The 24,024-nt window shown below is 48.2% G+C and overlaps 1 protein-coding gene across 1 annotated transcript in view; it reads left to right on the forward strand.

Moving 5' to 3' along the window:
• The window catches only part of fam222a (family with sequence similarity 222 member A), a 510,741-nt gene that overhangs the window by 44,600 nt on the left and 442,117 nt on the right, over window positions 1-24,024 (forward strand). The window contains exons 2-3 of the mRNA XM_038816803.1: window positions 7,172-7,322; window positions 8,297-8,419. Of these exons, the coding sequence (XP_038672731.1) occupies window positions 7,172-7,322; window positions 8,297-8,419 (274 nt within the window). The remainder of the gene's footprint in view (window positions 1-7,171; window positions 7,323-8,296; window positions 8,420-24,024) is intronic.

Genomic DNA, 24,024 nt, shown 5'->3' on the forward strand with positions numbered 1-24,024 from the left:
GCGAAGGTTCATGATTGTTGTCATTACTGTTATCGTTGGTATTTTAGCATGGTTTGATGTTGTTGTATAAATTCAAAATTTTTCAATAAAAATTATTTTTAAAACAAAAAGCTATGTGGAGAGGCTGAATAGACTTGGTCTGTTTTCATTAGAAAGTCGGAGATTGTGGGGTGACCTGATAGAGGTCTACAAGATTATTAGGGGCATGGATAGAGTGGATGGGCAAGCACTCTTTCCCAGGGTGAAGGGGTTAGTCACGAGGGGGCATAGGCTTAAGGTCCATGGGGACAAGGTTTCGGGGAGATGTGCGAGGCAGGTTTTTTTACGCAGAGGATGGTGCGTGCCTGGAACGCATTGCTGGGAGGTTGTGGAAGCAGATACATTAACGGCGTTCAAAAGGCATCTTTTGTTGGGGCCACTTGTGGAGGAGCTGTTGGGCGCGGGAGGCAGCCATCCAGGTCGGGATCATCCGGAATGGGGTGACCTGAAATAGACTTAACACACTGAAGGGAGTTGGTTTTATTTGCAGTATCTTATCGCCTGTGATCGTCTATTTCTTATTTCTGCCTCTGTTTTCCACATACCGTAAGCCGCCCAATTTATTGTTTCTCTTTTCCTTTTGCTTTTCTTTCCACTTTCTTTTGCCCTCTGTTCTAACTGAGTTTTTAATAATTCCAATTGTCTTCAGGAAAACCACACTCCTTCACCCACATTTTAACTTGACTCACCGAGTCTTGTCCATAATTAGTAACCATGTATCGTATATTAGGGCTATTTAAACTTGCAGCATTTGTTTGTTTTTTCCCATTGCTATTACCCATGACCGGTCTCTTACTTGTGACCCAGACTCACAGCGACCTTGTCCCTTGTGACTTGATTTTCCTCTGGAGGCTCCCGCACGTAAGCACGTCCGCTTAGGTGGCTTGGTTTTCCTAAACCAGCAAACCAATACCTATTGTTTAGGTATTTTTACAGGTCCAACCTGTTTGATAGATCCAAGTCTAAATCCACCCGTCACTGTGAGACTGTTCACCACTGTCTATAATTAATAATAGAGCAATTCCTTACCACAGATTTCAGTCCGGATCCCGGTGCTGAGGTGACACAATAATTCCTGGTCCACTCACGCTGATGGCCAATTGAAGCGTTTGAGATGAGGTGAAAAGCCCTCAAGGCGTCAGCGCTAACGCCTCCCCGGAATCTCCCAGTGTCTGTCTCAAGCGCGGGATCCCATCCTCGTCGCCAAGAACTGTGGTGGGAAAAAGGCAAACTCAGAAACAATCAGTCTTGAATATGAGCAAGTTCGTTTATTTCTTAACTCTGCAGAGGACACGGTCCTCTAACCACAGGAGAGAGAGGAAAGCGCGCCGAGCACCGCAACCTTCAGTCTTTATACATTTAAAAGATAAGCAGATTAAACACAGGCATTCATGTAGACAATGGCTGGCTTTCTCTTCTTACTAGTATTTCTCCATTCCATATAAGGAGTTGTTTTTCTCCTGGCTTTACTATCTCGTCCTTCATACAGCTGGCATATCAGTTTCTCTCTCTCTCTCTCTCTCCCTCTCTCTAACCTTGCACACACACAAACAGCTTTAGTTAATCACACTATTAAGCAGTTATTCAATATTAAGTATTAAAATTGTCCATTACACCTCCCACTGTTACCTCATGTGCAACTCGCAACACTTCCTTTCTATACCCTACCGGCAATACTACTTGATGAACTTCTGCCCACTTTTCATCCACCTGCATATGTAAAGGTCTCCATTTTCTCATCAAGACATCACTTTTACGGGAATAACACTCTGGTATGCACTCTTCTGTGTATTCTTTCTGATACATCCGTTTTATTTCTATATCTTTTTGTTGTAACTCCACCAATTTCCTGAACTAAAAATGTCCGCCTCGTCCTCCACCTGTTCTTGTTTTATTTCAACCATCTGATCAAAACTCGTTTCTGATAATCGCACTTCAACTTCATCTTCACTCTTTGATTTCTCTTCTTGTCTTAACCTGTGACTTTGCGACCGTGTTACTACACAATCTTGAAAAATTCCAGGATATTCATCCTTCAACACTTCAGTTGTCTGATTTTCCACTGGCTTATCAACTACAGTAGGCATCACCCGTGATCCAGCTATATCATTGCCCAAGATAACTGTATTCCTGGACAAGATAGTTTCTCTATTATTCCTACTACCACTTCACCACTCTTCACTGGACTTTCCAACCTTATCTTAAATAATGGAACGCTACTCCTCTCACCCTGAATTCCATATATTACCACCTTTTCTGGCAACATTCTTCCTGAACTACATAACTCCTCATCTCTTACCATTAAAGATTGACTAGCTCCCGTATCTCTCAAAATTGTGACTTCTTTACCTGCTCCTCCTGATACACATGAGTAAACTTTACCCACACAAGCAAATTCTTTAAAGAGATCTGGCACCTTCTTATCAATCACCTCTTGATCAGGCTGTACAATCTTTTGCACCTCCTTCGCTTCCCTTGGGCTTTCCTTTACCACTTTAACAAACCCCACTGTCTTATCCTGTTTTATCATATCTGCCTTCCCAGTGCTTTTCTTCAACCACCAACACTGTGACTTTACATGGCCGAGTTTGTTACAGTGAAAACATTTGAAATTTTTCATTTCTTTTCCACCCTCCTGGATTTCTTTTTTAATCTGAGGTACACTCTCTTTATTATCTACCATCAGATCACCTTTACCTTTATCACTTGAGTATTTCTCATGTCCCCAGATTCTATCCCTCACAGGCTGAAACTGATGTCGAAACTGATGTTGTTTCAGGATTACCCAATTGCGGTATACATCGACGATCTGGTAATTTTCAGCCAGACGTGGAAAGAACATTTGAAACATCTGATGGAGTTATTCGATTGACTTCAGGAGGCGGGTTTGGTGATAAACCTAGCCAAGAGTGAATTTTGAAAAGCCCAAGTCACTTTCCTGGGCCATCCAATCGGACAGGGTCGAATGGTCACATGGGATGTGAAACCAACAGTTATTGAGCAGTTTCCGATACTCTCATGACAAAGGGAAATAATGCGATTTCTTGGCATGAGTGGATTTGATCGGACATTTGTGGAAAGTTTTTGTAGTATAATTGCTCCACTGATAGACTTGCTGAAGAAACATCGAAAATTTCAGTGGACAGCAGACTTTCAACAGGTATTTGACTGCCTGAAAGCTGGGATAACCAATGCTTCTGTGTTGGAAAATTACAAGGGACTCTGTGATAAGATTGAACTAAAGTGTCTGACTTTGAAGAGAAATGCCAAGTCGTAGAGCAATGGACGGATCGTGCAGAGACCTTCTTGTTCAAATAGACTGTCAATTGAGAAGGATTTCAGTTAGAGGCAGAAGAACAAAAATGGACTATATTATTATACCTGTTTGCGTGTGTTGTTTTTTGAAACAAAAAAGTATATTTGCTGTGTGCATTTGTAAAAGGATGGTGAAAAGGTGAAAAATGAAACCATCTTGAAGTTGATGGTTTATTTTTGTTTTCCTGGGGATAGGTGTCATGTGAGAGTACCTTTAAGAAATAGGAGTTTATAAATGGGTGTGTATAAGTATCTGTAGTGAGAGTACCGTTAAGAAATGGGTGTTTATTACTGCAGTGATGTCAGAGAGTGGGTGAAGCTGGGCTGTCTGTCAGTTTTTTACTTCCGTTTTAGGCTGTTTGCTGCAGGGTGTGTTTTAGTTTCGTTTTCAGAGCTGGATAGCTGCAGTCACAGCCAGAGGGTGTATTAGAGTCTCTCTCTGTAATTTAAAGACTGTCAATCGATCCTGCTGATTCAAAACTAATAGTGACTTTAACCCGATGTGCATCTGGTAAAAGGTGTTTTAAGTCTTATGGATGTTAAAAGTACAGCTTAAAGGATTACTTAGTGTTGTAGTCTTTGAGGGTTGTATTTGAATTAATGGTTACTAAGATGTTCACTGTATGTTTTAAAAAGCTTAACTTGAGTTCATAGAATAAACATTGTTTTGCTTTAAAAATACTTTTCCATTCCTGCTGTACCGCACCTGGAGAGTGGGCCGTGTGCTCCCCATACCACAATCTATTAAAAGTTGTGGGTCAGGTGAACTCCATGATACACTTTGGGATTCTCTAAACCCTGACCCATAACACGATAGATAAACTTTTATCCCCCTCGAGCCCCCAATTTGTTATACCTGATCCACACCTTTTACTAGATTGTGGTGTGGGGAGCACACGGATCACTCTACAGGTGTGGTACAGCAGAAATGGAAAATTACTTTTTAAAGCAAGACCATGTTTATTCAATGAACTCAAGTTAACCTTTTTAAAACATACAGTGAATATCTTAGCAACCATTAATTCAAATACAACCCTCAAGAATACAACACTAAGTAATCCTTAATAATTTCCCAAACAGCATCCAGAATACAAATGAAACACCTTTTAACAGAAGCACATTAGGTTTACATTCACTATGGAGAACATTTATGATTCTGAATTCACCAAATGATCAAGAGATAGTCTTTTTATGGCAGACAGAACAGCAGTACACCTGCTTTGTCTGGCTTCAGCTCCAACACTGAAAACAAAACAAAACACACCCTGCAGCAAACAGCCTAAAACAAAAGTAAAAAGCTGACAGACAGCCCAGCTCCACCCACACTCTGACATCACTGATAAACACCCATTTCTTAAAAGTACATTCCTTAAACACCCATTTCTTAAAGGCACTCTCACATGACACAGAGTGGGGAGCGCGCGCACTGCGGGGGGGGGGGGGGGGGGGGGGTTCGGTCGCCCTCCAGTTGTGGTTGCGGTGGTGATTATGCCTTCCCGCCTCAGGAAACAGGATGGCCCGCCTCTCCTCCACGGCCTCCAGTAGGGTCTGCAGTTCAATGTCATCTTGTTGGGTGGGATGTGTGTGTGGGGAGTGGATTGCTAATATGCAGCTGCAGCTTGTCAGCCTCTCGAATGGCAATCCTGACACCATTTTTCATTGTAATAGATCGTTTTCCATGTGGCACTGATGCTAGCCCATTAACGGAACCTGAAACTGGGACCGACGCCAATTTAGTTGTCGTACAAGTCCACTGATTCAGTCCCAGCGTCAACACGTAGGGGGGAAATTGTGGCAGGTTTTTCAGGGAGTTTCCTGCCGGTGAGTTCCCCACCACGGTCAAACGACACTTAGGACCCGATCCAAGGGCCACACTGCGCCAGAAAAGCAGCTGGCCATGGTGCAGTGCGGCCGTTGAAACCCCGGTCCGGGATCTACTCAGCTCGCAGCACCTCTCGAGATTCAACACAATCTCGCGAGTTGTGGGCAGGATCACATTTTAGCAAATCTGCATATCAGAGTGAGACAGTAAGCCTCACCCCAATGTGCAGATTCCTGAGGCTTTGGGATTCAACTCCTTTGCCTTGGACACCTCGGGCAAGCGCCGTTCAGCACTGGGTCCCACAAACGGGACCACATGGGATGGCACTTGAAGGTCTCTCCCAGGGGATAGGAGGCTCCAGCTGCTTTACCGTTGGGCAGGATGGTGCATTGGCACTACTGGTGCCACCTGGGTAACCTAACAGTGCCAATCTGACATGATGGAAATGCAAGCCTGGCAGTGCCTCCTGGGTGCATGGCATTTTTTGCAGGCATGTGATTGGGCTGGGTTGCTCAATGTGGGTGGTGTGGGGACCCTCCCATATTGCTTTCAGGCTGGGGGGGGGGGGGGGGGAGGGGGGGAGGTCGGGGATTGTTTCAGAGGCCTCTCTTGCTACAATGGGGAGTTCCGGAGAACGGTGCTCCTCACTGTACAAAACTAAGCTAAGGCCGCGCATTTCCAAATCAGGCCCCTTATTCAATGCAAGTTGCTGTGAGTGCTGGGAAACACGTGGCTAAACATGCTCGTTGGGGGACTTTGTTCCTTTTTGGGAGAATCGCGCCCTATGGGAGCGATTCTCCGCAGCGCGGACCAAGTGCCCGCGCCGTTGTGAACGCCGTCGCATTCCACGGCGGCGCGAACCGGCCTACGCCGCGGCCAATTCACTGCCTGAGAGGGGGGCCAGCAGCAGTGCCACGAGGAACGCGGTGTGCGGAGCGCTGCAGCAATGGCGTCATTGTGCGGCGCCACGATAACGCCGCGCCACGTATAAGGGGGGGCTGGGTGGGGAGGAAGGAGGGGGGCTGGGTGGGGGAGGAAGGAAGGGGGCTGGAGGAGGGGAGGAAGGAAGGGGGGAGGAAGGCAGGGGGAGGAAGGAAGAAGGGCTGGCAGGGGGGCTGGTGGGGTGGACCCCAACCCCTCCCCACCCACCCCCACCCCTCCCCACATCCCCCATCCCTCCCCACACCCCCAAACCCCCACCCCCATCACCCCCCCCCCCCCCATCACCCCCATCCACCCCCCCCCCCCCCCATTCACCGGCTGCGGACGCCACTTCCTGGTTGCCGGGATGGCCTCGCCTACTTACCTCCCTCTTCCACTTCATCAGCCAGCATGATTGGCTGACAATTTAATTTTGCAGGGGTGAATGGCGATGGCGTGACCTGGGGTCATGCCGGTGGGACTTCGGCCCATCCGGGCCGGAGAATAGCGGGGGCCTGTGTGAAACGCCTCGTTTGCCCTCTCGGTGGATTCTCCGACGTGCGCGTCGCAGGTCCCGATGAAGCCATTCCCGCCGATTGGGAGAATGGCGGGACGGCATTGGACCGGCGTCGCGCGGGAAAATGGCGTAAACATCGATTCTCCGGTACAGCGTGGCATGGCAGAATCACGTCCGATGTTTCTGAAATGGAGAATCCCGCTCACATGTTTCCAAGAAGGAGTTAGATTTAGCTCTTGGGCGAAAGGAATCAAAGGATCTGTGGGGGAAAAGGGAAACACGTTACTGAGTTGGATGATCAGCCATGATCATAATGAATGGCAGAGCAGGCTCAAGGGCCTGACACCTGCTCCTATTTTCTATCTTTAGAACATCTCTTTCAGTGGAGAATTTCATATCCTTTACTACCCCTCTGACAACAACAAAATCTCTGAGAAGGCTCGAGGTCATTAAGCATTCTTTAATAATGATATGTACGTTACACAGGTACAATTCCCCATTTCATAATTTTACCATTTTGTAAACAAAGTGAATTGAGTATCTTATATTATTCCCAGGTGTTTGTTCCCATCAATCATGGTCACTCTGCATGGGCTAGACCCAGAAAAGACGTACACACTTATGGTCGATATGGAGACAAGCAGTGACCAGCGCTATGCATACACACAAGAGCGAGGTTGGTGTCCATCTGCTCCAGCCCGACAGCAGGTGAGATAAAACACATGGCTCTCCTTTGAAACAAATAGCTAAATATGATGCAGTGACCAGATTGTCAAAATCACCAAATTATTTTGGCACTGATTAATGTGGAGACTGATCAGTTTGAATGCATAGATTGAGGAGTCCGCAAGAAGTCCATTTTAAGAAGATGATACAATTCTTGTGTGTTCTGGATAGTGCGGTTTAAAATAGGAGTGTATGATTAGAGATGGCAGGAATCCTTTTCACAGGCTAGTGTGGATCAGACTACCTAAAAGTAGGTATGGATTTACTCCTGTGCTTCAAAAGGCAACTTGACAGTTTCCTAAGTGAAGAGAACATTCCTGGCTACAGGGATGAAGTTGTTGGTAGTTCCAATTGTCATGATTGATAAAGAAATTTACCAGAGTGTTTTCAAAATTGGAAGCAGGTTATTCCCCTGATTTTTGTAACTCCTAGAAGATTAGTGGTTGGCCAATGGTGTGCATATCTGAATGGAGCAGCTTGCAGGGCCTAATGAGTTTAGACCCACCCATTTCATCTGTTTACATGTACCCAATCTAACCTCCAAACCCAACAGTAGCAAGCGAGTAACAGCAGTAGCATTGAAACTAAGGTTGGAGAATGAATTACTACACATATGGGAGAAGCTCTGGTCATGGACTTAAGCTGTGAATCACACATTGCAAAAAGGATAAAAGTCTAACTAATGTGACTTGTCAATTCATGAGTATTCTGTTAACAAGAGGAAATGAGTTAAGTTAATTGTTTAAAAGCGGGAATACCATGCCACAACCACTTTAACCATTCAAGTAGAACAAAAAGGGTTTGTGCCAAACCAGTAGGTAAATCAAAAATGATTGAACACTCGTGCACATAGACCTAAATAACATGATGAGGCAGACTGGTTGAATTACCTTTTTCTATTCTTAAATCCTGATGTTTCTGAACTATTTTCATTTCTTCCCTTGAAAATTGCACAGCAATCGACTGGAATGTATATCCACTCAGGTACACCATCCCTCGGCGCTGAGTTGAACAAGAAGCCGATATCTTTCAAAATGCTCAAAATCTGCACAACAAATGGGATTGGAAACAAAGGCATGGTGAGTCAGCATTTCCAAAAAATGCCCTAGGCTCGTGTTGTTTGGGACATTTATATTTATTTTAAGTGTCTGTCTCTCCTTTCTCCTGAGTGCACTGATCCCTTTTGAGGGGCAGTTCTACGGCTGCTATCAGTCTCACTCATGCTACCAGTGCTGAATGTCTAAGTTATAACTACTAGTGGGTTCTTTGTCCCTGCAGAACAACATAGCCAAGTCATATCCTGTCGCTACTTGAACTTTGCAAGAAATCATTTGATTATGATGAGGAATAGGAACCTTAGATTATTGATAGTGTTCTTACTTGGCTGAGATCAGGTAATTCAGAATCCTAAATCAGCATAGAGCAGGAATGCAACCAGAAACCTTTCTTAGCTGTATTGCTCAGTACCGCAAAAAGTTTGCTTTGTCCATTGAGCCATTGAAGGAGAATATCACTGGATTTCAAGTATCATCGACATGTTTGGATGTTTGCGTTTAGCATCTGAGCTAATTTAATTAAGGGTCAAAATCCATATTTACAAAAGGGATTGCAAGTTTTCTCAGATTGTTGTCGTCTGGCCGGTGGGGGGGGGTTGGGGGGGGGGGGTGGGCGACAGTCACAGAGTCGAAAGATTTCCTAGGCTCGGTGGATCCAATCTTTAAAAATGGCCTCCCACAGGTTGGATTATCGGTCAGGGGGCGGACTGAAGTAGTCAGACGGGTGACCAGGAAGAATTGCAGACGCTTCCATGTGCAGAAGCAGGCTGAGTGCGGAGACTGCCAGGTGCCGAGTTGAGCTGGGTGCAAGGCCTGCCTCTGTGCTTCAGCACCATGCTTAAATAAATAAATGAAATAACAATGAAACAAAATATAGCCCCAGAGAGGCTACACACTCTCTGTGCCCCATCCTTGCCAACACATGCCTCCACTCCCATGGCCCCTCACATTCCCTCTGACAACCCATGTACCCTTCCACCCCATTGCCCCTTGCACACCTATGCCAGCCCATGACCCTCTACACACTCTATTTCCCCATACCCCTATTCCCACTTGGTGACAATTCATGCCAACCCATGCCCCTAACCACCACCCTTCGCCTTTACTCCTTCTATGTTAGCTCACTGGTAACATTAGACAGTTCCTCAGCTGCACTGATAGTTTTGACAGCTATTTAACAGTTCCATGCCAGCTGGACAGTTATTTGACAGCTTGATGCACTATCAATTACAACGAGACGAGAGTAGAGAGTAATCGAGGCTTCATTACGCAGAGATGTGGAGCCTCCCGCAGCTGCTGCCGAAATGGCCACACATTTATACTCCGCCTACTGGCCGGAGCCAGCAGGCAGGGATCTACCCCCGTACCTGTAGTATAGGGGCCTTACCGCAATACCCTCATATGCAGTATACACAATATAACAGTGGTGATTACCACATTCACCCCCTGTTAAAATAAGAGTCCAGCGGGGGGCGTGGAAACTATTTACATACAGGTTGTGTGGGGACCCAGCTGGTGCCAGGTCCCGGAGGGAGACTGTGTCTTGGCGGCCGTTGGGGTACGCTATGTAGGCGTACTGCGGGTTCGCGTGGAGTAGCTGTACCCTCTCAACCAATGGGTCTGCCTTGTGGAGCTGCACGTGCTTGCAGAGGAGAATGGATCCTGGAGCTGCCAGCCATGTTGGGAGTGAAACCCCGTAGGTGGACTTCCGAGGAAAGGCAAAGAGACGTTCATGGGGAGTTTCGTTAGTCGCAGTGCACAGGAGTGACCGAATGGAGGGCGTCGGGGTGGACCTCCTGCCAGCGGGAGGCCGGGAGATTTCTGGACCGTAGGGCCAGCTGGACGGCTTTCTAGACCGTCCCATTCTCTCGCTCTGCCTGCCCGTTACATTTGGAGTATTGTGTGCAGTTCTGGTCACCTCATTATAGGAAGGATGTGGCAGCATTGGAAAGGGTGGAAAGGAGATTTACCAGGATGCTGCCTGGTTTGCAGAATAGGTCTTATGTGGAAAGGCTGAGGGAGCTAGGGCTTTTCTCTTTGGAGCGGAGGAGGATGAGAGGCGACTTAATAGAGGTTTATAAGATGATGAGGGGGATAGATAGAGTGGACGTTCAGAGACTATTTCCTCGGGTGGATGTAGCTGTTACAAGGGGGCATAACTATAAGATTCAGGGTGGGAGATATAGGAGGGATAGCCGAGGTAGGTTCTTTACTCAGAGAGTGGTTAGGGTGTGGAATGGACTGCCTGCTGTGATAGTGGAGTCGGACACTTTAGGAACTTTCAAGCGGTTATTGGACAGGCACATGGAGCACACCAGAATGACGGAGTGGGATAGCTTGAACTTGGTTTCGGACAATGCTCGCCACAACATCGAGGGCCGAAAGGCCTGTTCTGTGCTTTACTATTTTATGTTCTATGTTTCCCCGGGGGTTGTAGCTGGTCGTCCTGCTCGAGGCGATGCCCCTGTTGAGCAAGTACTGGCGCAGCTCATCACTCAGAAATGAGGATCCCGGGGCAGCACGGTGGCCTAGTGGTTAGCACAACCGCCTCACGGCGCTGAGGTCCCAGGTTCGATCCCGGCTCTGGGTCACTGTCCGTGTGGAGTTTGCACATTCTCCCCGTGTCTGCGTGGGTTTCGCCCCCACAACCCAAAAATGTGCAGAGTAGGTGGATTGGCCATGCTAAAAAGCCCCTTAATTGGAAAAAATAATTGGGTAATCTAAATTAAAAAAAAAAATGAGGATCCCCGGTTGCTGTGGACGTAAGCGGGGAAATCGAACAGAGCGAAGATGGTGTTGAGGGCTTTGATGACGGTGGCAGATGTCATGTCGGGGCATGGGATGGCGAAGGGGAATCTCGAATACTCGTCGACCACATTGAGAAAGTACGTGTTGTCGTCGGTGGAGGGGAGGGGCCCTTTGAAGTCCTCGCTAAGGCGTTAAAAGGGGTGGGAGGCTTTTACCAGGCGCGCACGAACTGTCCAGTAGAAGTGCGGTTTGCACTCCGCACAGACCTGGCAGTCTCTGGTGATAGCCCTGACTTCCTCGATGGAGCAGGGCAGATTGCGGGCCTTTATGAAGTGATAAAAACGGGTGACGCCTGGGTGACAGAGATCGTTGTGCAGGGTGTGGAGTCAGTCTACTTGTGCGCTGGCTCATATACCTCGGGATAGGGCATCGGGAGGCTCGTTAAGCTTACCAGGGCGATACAAAATCTCGTAATTGTAGGTGGAGAGCTCGATCCTCCACCTCAAGATTTTATCATTTTTGATCTTGCCCCGCTGAGTGTTGTTAAACGTGAAGGCTACCGACTGTTGGTCAGTGAGGAGAGTGAATCTCCTGCCGGCCAGGTAATGCCTCCAATGCCGCACAGCTTCAACGATAGCTTGGGCCTCCTTTTCAACAGAGGAGTGCTGAATTTCAGAGGCATGGAGGGTGCGGGAAAAGAATGCCACAGGCCTGCCTGCCTGGTTGAGGACGGCGGCCAGGGCGACGTCTGATGCATTGCTCTCAACTTGGAAGGGTAGCGTCTCGTCGACTGCGTGCATCGCCGTCTTGGCGATGTCGGCCTTGATACGGTTGAAGGCCTGATGAGCCTCGGCCGTTAGTGAGAAAACGGTGGAGTGAATGAGTGGGCGGACCTTGTCTGCATAGTTAGGGACTCACTGAGCATAGTACGAGAAGAACCCCAGGCATCGTTTGAGGTCCTTGGGGCAGTGGGGGAGGGGGAGTTCCATGAGGGGCATGCGATCGGGGTCAGGCCCTAGAACTCCGTTCTGAACCAAGGGCCTGTTCTGTGCTGTACTGTTCTATGTTCACATAGCCGAGGATGGCTAAACGGTCTGTGCTGCACATGCTCGTCTCCTTGTTGTAGGTTAGGTTGAGGAGTTTGGCAGTGTGGAGGAATTTGGAAAGGTTAGCGTCGTGGTCCTGCTGGTCGTGGCCGCAGATGGTGATGTTATCCAGGTACAGGAAAGTGGCCCACAGTCCGTACCGGTCAACCAATTTTTGCAATGCCTTTTGTAGTGGGGCAGCATGGTAGCATTGTGGACAGCATAATTGCTTCACAGCTCCAGGGTCCCAGGTTCGATTCCGGCTTGGGTCACTGTCTGTGCGGAGTCTGCACGTTCTCCTCGTGTCTGTGTGGGTTTCCTCCAGGTGCTCCGGTTTCCTCCCACAGTCCAAAGATGTGCAGGTTAGGTAGATTGGCCATGATAAATTGCCCTTAGTGTCCAAAATTACCCTTAGTGTTTGGTGGAGTTACTGGGTTATGGGGACAGGGTGGAGGTGTTGACCTTGGGTAGGGTGCTCTTTCCAAGAGCAAGTGCAGACTTGATGGGCCGAATGGCCTACTTCTGCACTGTAAATTCTTTTTAAAAAAAACATTCGGTCCATCTCCCGTTGGAAGACAGAGACCTCGTTAGTGACGCCGAAGGGAACCCTAAGGAAATGGTAAAGGCGGCAGTCCGCCTCAAACGCGGTGTACTGGCGGTCCGCCTTGCGAATGGGGAGCTGGTGGTAGGCAGATTTCAGGTCCACTGCCAAGAAGATCCGATACTGTGCAATCTGATTGACAATATCAGATATGCGAGGGAGGGGGTAGGCGTCAAGCTGTTGTACCGATTGATGGTCTGACTGTAGTAAACGATCATCCTGTTTTTCTCCCCAGTTTTCACCACTACCACTTGGGCTCTCCAGGGGCTGTTGCTGGCCTCGATAATACCTTCCCACAGCAGCCACTGGACCTCTGACCTGATGAAGGTCCTGTCCTGGGCACTGTACCATCTGCTCCTGGTGGCGTTGGGTTTGCAATCTGGGGTGAGGTTCGCAAACAGGGAAGGTGGGTCGACCTTAAGGGTCGTGTGGCCGCATACAGTAAGGGGTGGTAGGGGCCCGCCAAATTTCAGGGTTAGGCTCTGGAGGTTGCACTGGAAGTCCAGGCCGAGTAGCAAGGCAGCCCACAGGTTGGGGAGGATGTAGAGCCGGAAGCTACTGCACTCTACGCTCTCAATGGTGAGGGTGGTGGTGCAGTTCCCCCGGATCGCCATGGAGTGGGATCTGGAAGCCAGGGAGATTCTCTGGATGCTGGGGTGAACCGTGAGGGTGCAGCACCTTACCGTTTCGGAGTGGATGAAGCTCTCAGTGCTCCCGGAGTCCAGAAGGCAGGAAACCTTGTGCCCATCGACCTTCACTGTCGTTGATGCGGTCGCGAGGTTGTGCGGTCGTGTCTGTCTGATCGGCGGCGGTTGCAGGCGATGAGCAGCCCGATGAGGTGTCTGACGAGCAGGGATCCTGAGGCGGGGAAGATAGCGGTGCCCACGGGCCGCACGTATCCTGAGGCAGGCAAGATGGCGGCACCCACGACTGCACGTGTGAGGCGAGCAAGGTGGCGGCGCCCACGGGCCGCACATGGTCTGAGGCGAGGAAGATGGCGGCGCCCACTGGCCGCACGAGATCTGAGACGAGTTAAGATGGTGGCGCCCGCGGTGGGTGCCGGGGCAACTGCGGCGACCGAGCGGGCCTGGCACACAAAGGCAAAATGTCCTTTCTTACCGCAGGCCTTGCAGAGCGTGCTCCGTGCCGGGCAGCGTTGTCGGGGGTGTTTTGACTGTCTGCAGAAGTAGCACTTGGGTCCCCCGGGGTTGTTTGGCTGCCGCGCGGCGCAGGCCTGGGGTTGGCTGGGGGAGGTCGCTGGTGGGGTGCACAATGTCCAGGAGGGGTGGGCCGTGCGGTCGAGAGCATACGCCTGTATATTGCCTGTATTGAGGCGACTGTGAGTGAGAGCGCTAGTTTCTTGGTCGCCGCGACGTCGAGGGTCGCCCCTTCTAAGAGTCACTGACGGATATAGGCCGACCTTATACCTGTAACGAACGCGTCTCTGAGTAGCAGGTCAGAATGTTCAGTGGTCGTAAAGGACTGGCAATCGCAGTCTCTCACTCGGAGTTGGAGGGCACGCCAGAAATCTTCCACAGACTCACCGGGGAGTTGATGCCGCGTGACGAGAAGGTGCCTGGCGTAGATTTTGTTGGTCTGCTGAGCGTAGTTCTCCTTCAGTAGCACCATGGCCTCAGCATATGTCGGCGCGTCCCGGGTGAGGGGGAAGATGTCTGAGCTCAGCCGCGTATACAGGATCTGGAGCTTCTGTCGCTCAGAGGGTGGCTCAGTTGCAGATCCGATGTATGTCTCGAAGTAGGCTAGCCAATGTGCGAAGGCCGACTTGGCGTTATCTGCTTGAGGGTGCAGCTGCAGCGATCAGGCTTGATGAGGAGGTCCATTGTTTTAAATCTCTGCATAATAAATTGATGCACTATCAATTACGACGAGACGAGAGTAGAGAGTAATTGAGGCTTTATTACGCAGAGATGTGGAGCCTCCTGCAGCTGCTGCTAAAATGGCTGTAGCTCGGAGAGCCCACACATTTATACTCCGCCTACTGGGCGGAGCCAGTATGCAGGGATCTACCCCCGTACCTGTAGCACAGAGGCCTTACCATAATACCCTTGTATGCAGTAGACACAATATAACACTGGTGACTACCACCCAGCTGTACAACACTATAATTGTTCCCTGATTGATGGACAGTTCCTTGACATCTGGATAGCTGACACATCCTTGACAATTCCTTGATGCCTGGAAAGGAATTTAACCATTCCTTGGTAACTGGGGAGTTCTTTGATTGCAGTACAGTTGATCAACAGTTCCTTGATAGCTTGATAATTGCTTGACAGCTGAAAAGCTCTTTAACTGTTTGTTGATAACTGGACAGCTACTTAGCTGCTGGACAACTCTTCAACAGTTCCTTGGTGGTTGGACAGTTCTGTGGTAGTTGCACAACTCTTTAAAAGATCCTTGGCGGCTGGGCAGTTCTTTGACAGCTGGACAGCTTTTTGATAGCTTGACAGTTTCAATCAGTTTGTGTGCAAAAAGTGATAATCGTGTTCACATTTTAAAATCCCCAAAAGTGCTTTAGCTTTCCCAAAGGGATACCTTTTCACTCCAAACAAATCCACCAAGTTCCGATGTCCTGTTGCCTGTTCTAATCTACACGCCTCGGGTTTCAAGCTTCCAACCTTCCAAAATCCCACTTCAGTGGAGGGTGATTTAAATGAATGCAAGTGCATATCCCGGCCCAATTCCAGCCCCAGAAAGATGGGAAATTCTGGGTTCAGAGGTGGGACTTAGAAATTTCAGCCATTTCTAGGATTTTTGTCTCAATGTACAGGCTCTCCGTTATGGCGAAAATCTGGCCCTTAGCTTTATTTTCTTCAATATTAAGGATATATAGTGACCAAAAAATTGTCGGCATAGAGGTGATCAAAGAATGATACAGCTCAGAAGTAATCCATTCAGGCCATTTTGTCTGTCCTGGCTCATTGAAAGAGATATCCAATTGGTCCCATTCCTCTGCTCTTTTTTATTGCCCTGAAATCTTTTCTTCCATGCTAAGTATTTATCCAATTTTATTTGTGAAAGTGGTATTGAATTTTTTTTCCACCACCCTATCAGGCAGTCAATTCTAGGTCATCATAACTCCCTACATAAACATTTTTTCCCTTATGTCACTTCTGGTTCTTTGGCAATGCGTAAGAAAGAATGGGCTCCGCAGAGACACTGGATTTGCACAATACAGCAACTTTAAAACTGACAAGTTAGGCATTACTTTCTTTAAAAAGGGTACTGTCTTAATTTACAAACATGTGGTGAACCTTATTTCTATTTAGTCAGGGAGGAGAGCGGTGTATTCTTTTAACCACAACATTAGGTGCGGATAATGTGACTCTTTAAAACATGTTTTGCATTCTCACATTATGCATCATCGAATGAAAAGTATTGCAGACACATTTTGCGTATGAAATGTTGGCCATTTTAAGAACTAATTCCCTCTCCCTTCACCTGTCCAAAATTACTAAGTGTCCTTCTGTAAATATTGAAATATTTAAGAAGAAAAAAATCTGTTTTTACAATAGAACTGATTGGAGACCTTAGAAACGCGACATTTGCATTATTCAATGACAGTGCTGTCTAGCCAATGAAATTTTAACAGGCATTTAAGTGAACATTTAATTATTTAAGTAGATTAGCATTTGCAGAGCTGACAATGGAGGACATTAATTGTTTTAAGTGTTTATTATGTGTGTGCAGACTACAAACCCATTTAAATAAAAATTAGTCTTACTTATGAAATTGTCTCCTTCACCTCTCGATTTCCAATGATCTTACACAGAGTGAAAACCACCAAGTGTAGTCTTCAACTGAAGATAGGACCCAGCATGCAGATGTAACTCGGACCCATTTTAAACTCATGCACTTTACCCCCTTATTTTTATACTGTCATTATAACTCTGGTCTCCATATTTATAATAGAAACTATCTATGTCAACAAAATAACCCTGAAATGTATATTTAAAGAGGCACCTGCTGGCTTCAGGTGGCTGTCAATGATACCAACTCAGAAAAGGATAAAATAAAAATGCTGACTGGAGGTCTGGGAGAAACTAACAAAGATTCTATATCTTTCCAATGTCCTTGGTCATGGAAGTTGTTAGATGATTGTAGAGTCACCAATATGTATTTAAAAAGGTGAAATGTCTGGGCACATTCCGTTTGCCTGCAGAGGCCAGGTTCCTGCATGAGAATATATGCAGCTTTTAGCAAGCATAACATGGCAAGTCCGACTGCTAATCTTACATTGTTACATCTTACCCGTGGGTCCGACATGCCTCCCCCCAGATCGCGTGTACCCATACCAGCTTTGACAAAGAGCCATCGCACTCGAAACGTTAGCTCTTTTCTCTCCCTACAGATGCTGCCAGACTTGCTGAGATTTTCCAGCATTGTCCCATTTGTTTCAGATTCCTGCATCCGCAGTAATTTGCTTTTAATCTTACATTGATCATTAGTATAATTCTTAACATACTTGTCATTGTTCTGAAAATGCTATTCAATTACAGAACCACATCTAATGGTAATTGGGCGCGATCTAACAGCCATGCCAAGCCGTGCGCAAATCCCATCGTGCCGGTTAGATAGCGGGAGAGTCCAAAATTGGGAAGCACACCAGGCGCCGATCGGTTTCCGATCCAACCGCCTGCTCCTCTTGGCGAGATCAGGATTCTGCTGCAGCGTAGTGAGAAACCAATAGTCACCAATTAAGGCCAATCTCCATCCCGTTATCTAATGGCCTCCCGTAATCTAACCAGCTCCCCAGTGAGCGGACACACAGATGCCGTTTAGCACACCTATTTAAATACATGAAGCTAGCGAAATGGCTGCTATAGGGATCGGAGGAGGTGAGTAGCCATCTCGGTGGACAGGCAGTCTGACTGGGGGCACTGGGGCTACCGTCCCAGTGTTCAGGGGGGGGTCAAGGGTGTCAGCCACCAGTGGTGGGGGGTCACCCCTGGGCTGGGGAGGGGGAGGGGCGGTGGAGCTTAATACCCGTGGGTCCAACAAGCCTCCCCCCAGATCACGTGTACCCATACCAGGGGCGGCTTAGCTTCTGGCTCTCCATCCCGCCGAACAGGGCAGAGCCTCGACCATGATAATATGGTGCAGGTCACTTTTACACCCATCACCCGTAAAAGCTTGTAGACCCACAGGTGAAGGCGATCACGAATAGGGAATTGGCAACGTTAGTAATGGGAGCACTACACAGCTTCCAGGTGGATACCCATGGGGAGATGTGCCATGTTGCAGGAGGGTGTTACTGCCTGGCACCCCGATCAGACGTTGCGGCTTGGATACATTGCCTGAATACTGGAGGGTGTACAATCACAGGGCCAGCAGCCAACAACCATATACCCCAGAGCTCGGCCACAGCACTGGGGACCGCCCTGGCAGCAGAGGGTGTGTGTGTGTGTGTGTCTTGGGGGGGGTACCTGGGCCCAGTTCCATTCCCAATGGGGGTCTGGGGTCCGGGGCTCAGTGCCCAGGGGCCCATGCTGTGGTCGGGGGTGCATGTGCAGGGCAGGGTTCCCCAGCACAAGTGGGTCGTTGGATAGCACCCTGCGATTTGGCAGGGAATGTAAGGGTGAGGGAAGCTGGGGGGATTAGAGGGCGACAATGTAGAAACCATAGCTGGTCATCGGTCTCACGTCCTCTCCGATTCCTTATTGATATGATAGCATGGATGATACTGTGGACCCCCCAGCAGCTGTCCTCGCGGAGAAGGCGGTGGCAGCATCGTTGGCAGAGGCCCGAGATGCCGGCCCATGTGCAGGAGTCTGCCCCATACCATGAGGATCCGGCCACCTATCATGCCAGGGAGGGACTCAAAGAGGGAGGCTGGCAATGGACCAAGGTGTACGGGTGTCGCTGGTCGTTTGAAGAGATATCGGACAGCGTGTGCCGCAGGAGGCTCCACCACAACATGGAGATGGTGCAGCACCTGTGCCATATCCTTGCGGACTGGCACTACATGGTGGAGGAGGCTTCCCGCTCCCATAGCTGTCAAGGCCTCCACAACCCTGAAATTTGACACCTCAGGTTCATTCCAGAACTTGAGCAAGGACTTGTGTGACATATCCCAACCAACAGCCTACAAGTGCATCCATGAAGTCACGGATGCCTGTTTGCTCGGGCAGCTAACTAAATAAACTTTGACCTGGATCAAGCCCACCAAGATGCCCGGGCAACAGGATTCTCTGCCATCGCTGGGATGCCCCAGGTCGAGGGGGCAATAGATGGCATGCATGTCGCTTTGCGTGTACTGGGCTGTCTGGGAACACCTTTCATTAACAGAAAGGGCTTCCATTCCCTGAACGTCCAGCTCATATGCAACCACTACCTGAAGATCATGCACGTGTATGCACGATTCACTGGGGGTGTGCAAGACAGCGACATCCTGGGGCATTTGGAGATCAATGGCGTCTTTGAGGGACCCCCCAGGATGACCGGGTGGCTCTTGGAGATAAGGGGTATCCAATTAGGAACCGGCTAATGATGCCAGTACGGAGGCAAGTGACCAATGCAGAGACCCGATACAACAAAGCCCAAATGACCACGCGGGCTGTCATTGAGCGGTGCATTGGGCTGCTTAAAATGTGGTTCTGATGCCTTGACCACTCTGGTGGTGCACTGCATTACACCCCCAGAGGGCTACCCGCTTTGTCCTGGTCTGCTGTGACCTCCACAACCTACACAGCAGCGGGGCGATGCGCTGAAGGTGGAGGAGGAGGAATATGTGACCACGATGGAGGAGGAGGACAAGGAGGAGTTGGACCAGGAGGGGTTGGAGGATGAGCCCGGGGAGGACCCTGTGGAGCAGTCAGGAAATGGGTACAAGGTGGCAGCAGCGAGGGTCTAGCATGCCCAGAGGGCCAGGGGTACCCTCATCCTCATTCACTTCACATAGGACGTGGCTTCGTCCATCATTCCACCCCCTTTCTGCATCCCACCCATTGTAACCTTTACCCCTTCCCCTACCCACTCCGCCTCTCCCTCCCCACCAACCCATTCATTCCACTGTCTTCCCTGCTAGGCTCTCCTTCCAATCAACTCTGGCCAGCTCCTCCCTCATCTCTTTGTAGTTAGCCTTATTTAATTGTAAAACTGTTACATCTGATTGCAGCTTCTCCCTCTCAAACTGCTGGGTAAATTCTACCATATTGTAGTCACCACCCCGAAGGGTTCCTTCACCTTAAGATCCCTAATCAAGTCTGCCTCATTACACATCACTAAATCCAGAATTGCCTGTTCCCTAGTCGGCTCTGTCACAAGCTGCTCCAAAAAAAACATCTTGACGGGCTAGTTGAGAAATGCGTTAATAGGTTCTCTACTACATCTTCTGCAAGCCTACCTTCACTAATCAATATAAGCATTGGGATTCTTACTTTATGCTACAAGATTAGCCTTACTGGCAATCTCATGAATAGGGCCCGATCGATTTACTCAGTGTGTAAGCTTGATGCTGAAATAGGGTTCATATCCTGCAGGATATTGCCTACCACACAAATGAGTAATGTGGTATATGAATTTCCGTGCCAGTGTGATGCCAGGTACGTAGGCAGTAGTCTGAATGACTAGTGGGTTGTATCAAACAGCTTGTCCCTTCAACTGTTTGCAACAAGCAGATTACTGACTGTACTCAAACAACTCATGCTTGCAAAACTCAGAATATAATGTCTAATGTTAGGTGTGAATCTACGATTGGGCAGTGTTTGTTGAACAATCTTGAGTGCGCTGAAAATTACACTAACAACCAATTTAAGGTGATCAATCAGGCTTGCAATGTAGCTCACTTACTCTTGCTAGAAGCTACATATTCATATGCGGGGACCTGTTCTCTGCAGCAAAATAAATCACCAATTTATCTGTACAAAATGGGAGAAAGATATAAACAGGTAAATTTCACCTAGTGGGTAGGGTTTGAGTCTTCATGATATGGGATAAATATTTAAATATTATGGCATTTCAGCTAGTTAGGCTGTTTCAGTACAATTATGGCACCATTTTTCATTTATCTAGCAATGTGGAAAATTGCCCAGGTATATTCAATCCCCAAGAAATCAAACAAATCTAAACTAGCCAATTAAGAAATCTGTCAACCTCCTCATCATCAGCAAAGTGATGGAGGAAGTCATGCCATTGAACAACACCTAGGGTGCTATCCAACGGCCACACTGTGCCCGAAAAGCAGCTCGCCCCTTGCTCCCCTAATACCACCCCCACCCACATCCCTCCTTCCCCATTTCAACTCCCTTAACACCCCCCCCCTCCCCCCCCATCCACTGACCCCTCAAACCTCCTTAAAGAAATCAATAAACGGCTTCAACCTCTGGAGGAACCCATCTGCCGACCCCCTCAAGACGAATGTAACCTTCTCCAGCCTCTGGAGTTCCAGCAGGTCGTTCAACCACACCCCCGCTTTCGGGGGCTCGGAGTCCTGCCACCCAAGCAAAATCCATTTCTAGGCTATCAGGGAGGTAAAGGCCAAGACATCGGCCTCTCTAACCCCCTGGGCTCCCAAGTCTACCGACACCCTGAATATCGCCACCTCTGGACTCGGGACCACGTCCACTCCCAGTAGCTCAGACGTCACGCCCGTGAACCCCTGACAGAACCCCTTCAACTTTGGACACACCCAGAACATGTGGACGTGATTCACGAGCCCCCCCCCCCCCCCCCCCCCCACAATCTTCTACCCCCTCAAAGAACATACTCAGCCTTGCGAACGTCATATGTGCCCTATGTATCATTTTATACTGGATGCGCTTTGCCTCGCACATGATAAGGATGCGTTCACCTCCGCAAGGCCTCTTCCCACGTATCGGCCCCCACCTCCCCTCCCAGCTCCTCCTCCCACTTACGGTTTATGCCCCCACCAGGGCTCCCTTTCAATCCATCAACTCCTTATAAACATCGGACACCTTCCCCTCCCCTATCTCTTCCCACAACAGCACCTTGTCCGACAATCCCAGAGGTGGCAGCCCAGGAAAGGACGGCACCTCTCTCATTACAGAGTCTCGGACCTGCAGGTACTTAAAGCCGTTCCCCCTGGGCAACTCGTACTCTGCCTCCAGGTCCTCCAACTTCGCAAATTTGCCCCCTATGAACAGATTGCCAAATTGGTCAGGTTCAACTTGTGCAGCTGCGCCCAGCTCCACCTGGATACTCAGGTATCTAAAGCTTGCCCACACCACCCTAAAATGCACCCTTACCTCCTTTCCTGCCCTCTAGTGAAGGTAATAGAAATGAAATGAAATGAAAATCGCTTATTGTCACGAGTAGGCTTCAATGAAGTTACTGTGAAAAGCCCTTAGTCACCACATTCCGGCGCCTGTCCGGGGAGGCTGGTACGGGAGGCTAGATAGGATAGATGCGGGCAGGTTGTTTCATCTGGTGGGTGAAAGCAGAACTAGGGGGCATAGCCTCAAAATAAGGGGAAGTAGATTTAGGACTGATTTTAGGAGGAACTATGGAGGTGCTATGGAGGATAAGGTTGAATCCATTTGGGTGGAAATCAGGAATAGTAAGGCGAAAAGTCACTGATAGGAGTAGTCTATCGGCCACCAAATAGTAACGAGATGGTGGGGCAGGCAATAAACAAAGAAATAACTGATGCATGTAGAAATGGTACAGCAGTTATCATGGGGGATTTTAATCTACATGTCGATTGGTTTAATCAGGTCGGTCAAGGCAACCGTGAGGAGGAGTTTATAGAATGTATCCGCGATAGTTTCCTAAAACAGTATGTAATGGAACCTACGAGGGAACAAGCGGTCCTAGATCTTGTCCTGTGTAATGAGACAGGATTGATTCATGATCTCATAGTTAGGGATCCTCTCGGAAGGAGCGATCACAATATGGTGGAATTTAAAATACAGATGGAGGGTGAGAAAGTAAAATCAAATACTAGTGTTTTGTGTTTAAACAAAGGAGATTACAAGGGGATGAGAGAAGAACTAGCTAAGGTAGACTGGGAGCTAAGACTTTATGGTGGAACAGTTGAGGAACAGTGGAGAACCTTCCAAGCGATTTTTCACAGTGCTCAGCAAAGGTTTATACCAACAAAAAGGAAGGACGGAAGAAAGAGGGAAAATCGACCGTGGATATCTAAGGAAATAAGGGAGAGTATCAAATTGAAGGAAAAACCATATAAAGTGGCAAAGATTGCTGGAAGATTAGAGGACTGGGAAATCTTTAGGGGGCAACAGAAAGCTACTAAAAAAGCTATAAAGAAGATTAAGATAGAGTATGAGAGTAAACTTGCTCAGAATATAAAAACAGAGAGTAAAAGTTTTTACAAATATATAAGACAAAAAAGAGTGGCTAAGGTAAATATTGGTCCTTTAGAGGATGAGAAGGGAGTTTTAATAATGGGAAATGAGGAAATGGCTGAGGAACTGAACAGGTTTTTTGGGTCGGTCTTCACAGTGGAAGACACAAATAACATGCCAGCGACTGATAGAAATGAGGCTATGACAGGTGAGGACCTTGAGAGGATTGTTATCACTAAGGAGGGAGTGATGGGCAAGCTAATGGGGCTAAAGGTAGACAAGTCTCCTGGCCCTGATGGAATGCATCCCAGAGTGCTAAAAGAGATGGCTAGGGAAATTGCAGATGCACTAGTGATAATTTACCGAAATTCACTAGACTCTGGGGTGGTCCCGGTGGATTGGAAATTAGCAAACGTGACGCCACTGTTTAAAAAAGGAGGTAGGCAGAAAGCAGGAAATTATAGGCCAGTGAGCTTAACTTCGGTAATAGGGAAGAAGCTGGAATCTATCATCAAGGAAGAAATTGCGAGGCTTCTGGATAGAAATTGTCCCATTGGGCAGACGCAGCATGGGTTCGTAAAAGGCAGGTCATGCCTAACTAATTTAGTGGAATTTTTTGAGGACATTACCAGTGCAGTAGATAACGGGGAGCCGATGGATGTGGTATATCTGGATTTCCAGAAAGCCTTTGACAAGGTGCCACACAAAAGGTTGCTGCATAAGATAAAGATGCATGGCATTAAAGGTAAAGTAGTAGCATGGATAGAGGATTGGTTAATTAATAGAAAGCAAAGAGTTGGAATAAATGGGTGTTTCTCTGGTTGGCAATCAGTAGCTAGTGGTGTCCCTCAGGGATCCGTGTTGGGCCCACAATTGTTCACAATTTACATAGATGATTTGGAGTTGGGGACC

This window comes from Scyliorhinus canicula, chromosome 1, assembly GCF_902713615.1.
Source record: "Scyliorhinus canicula chromosome 1, sScyCan1.1, whole genome shotgun sequence".
Classification (NCBI taxonomy): domain Eukaryota; kingdom Metazoa; phylum Chordata; class Chondrichthyes; order Carcharhiniformes; family Scyliorhinidae; genus Scyliorhinus; species Scyliorhinus canicula.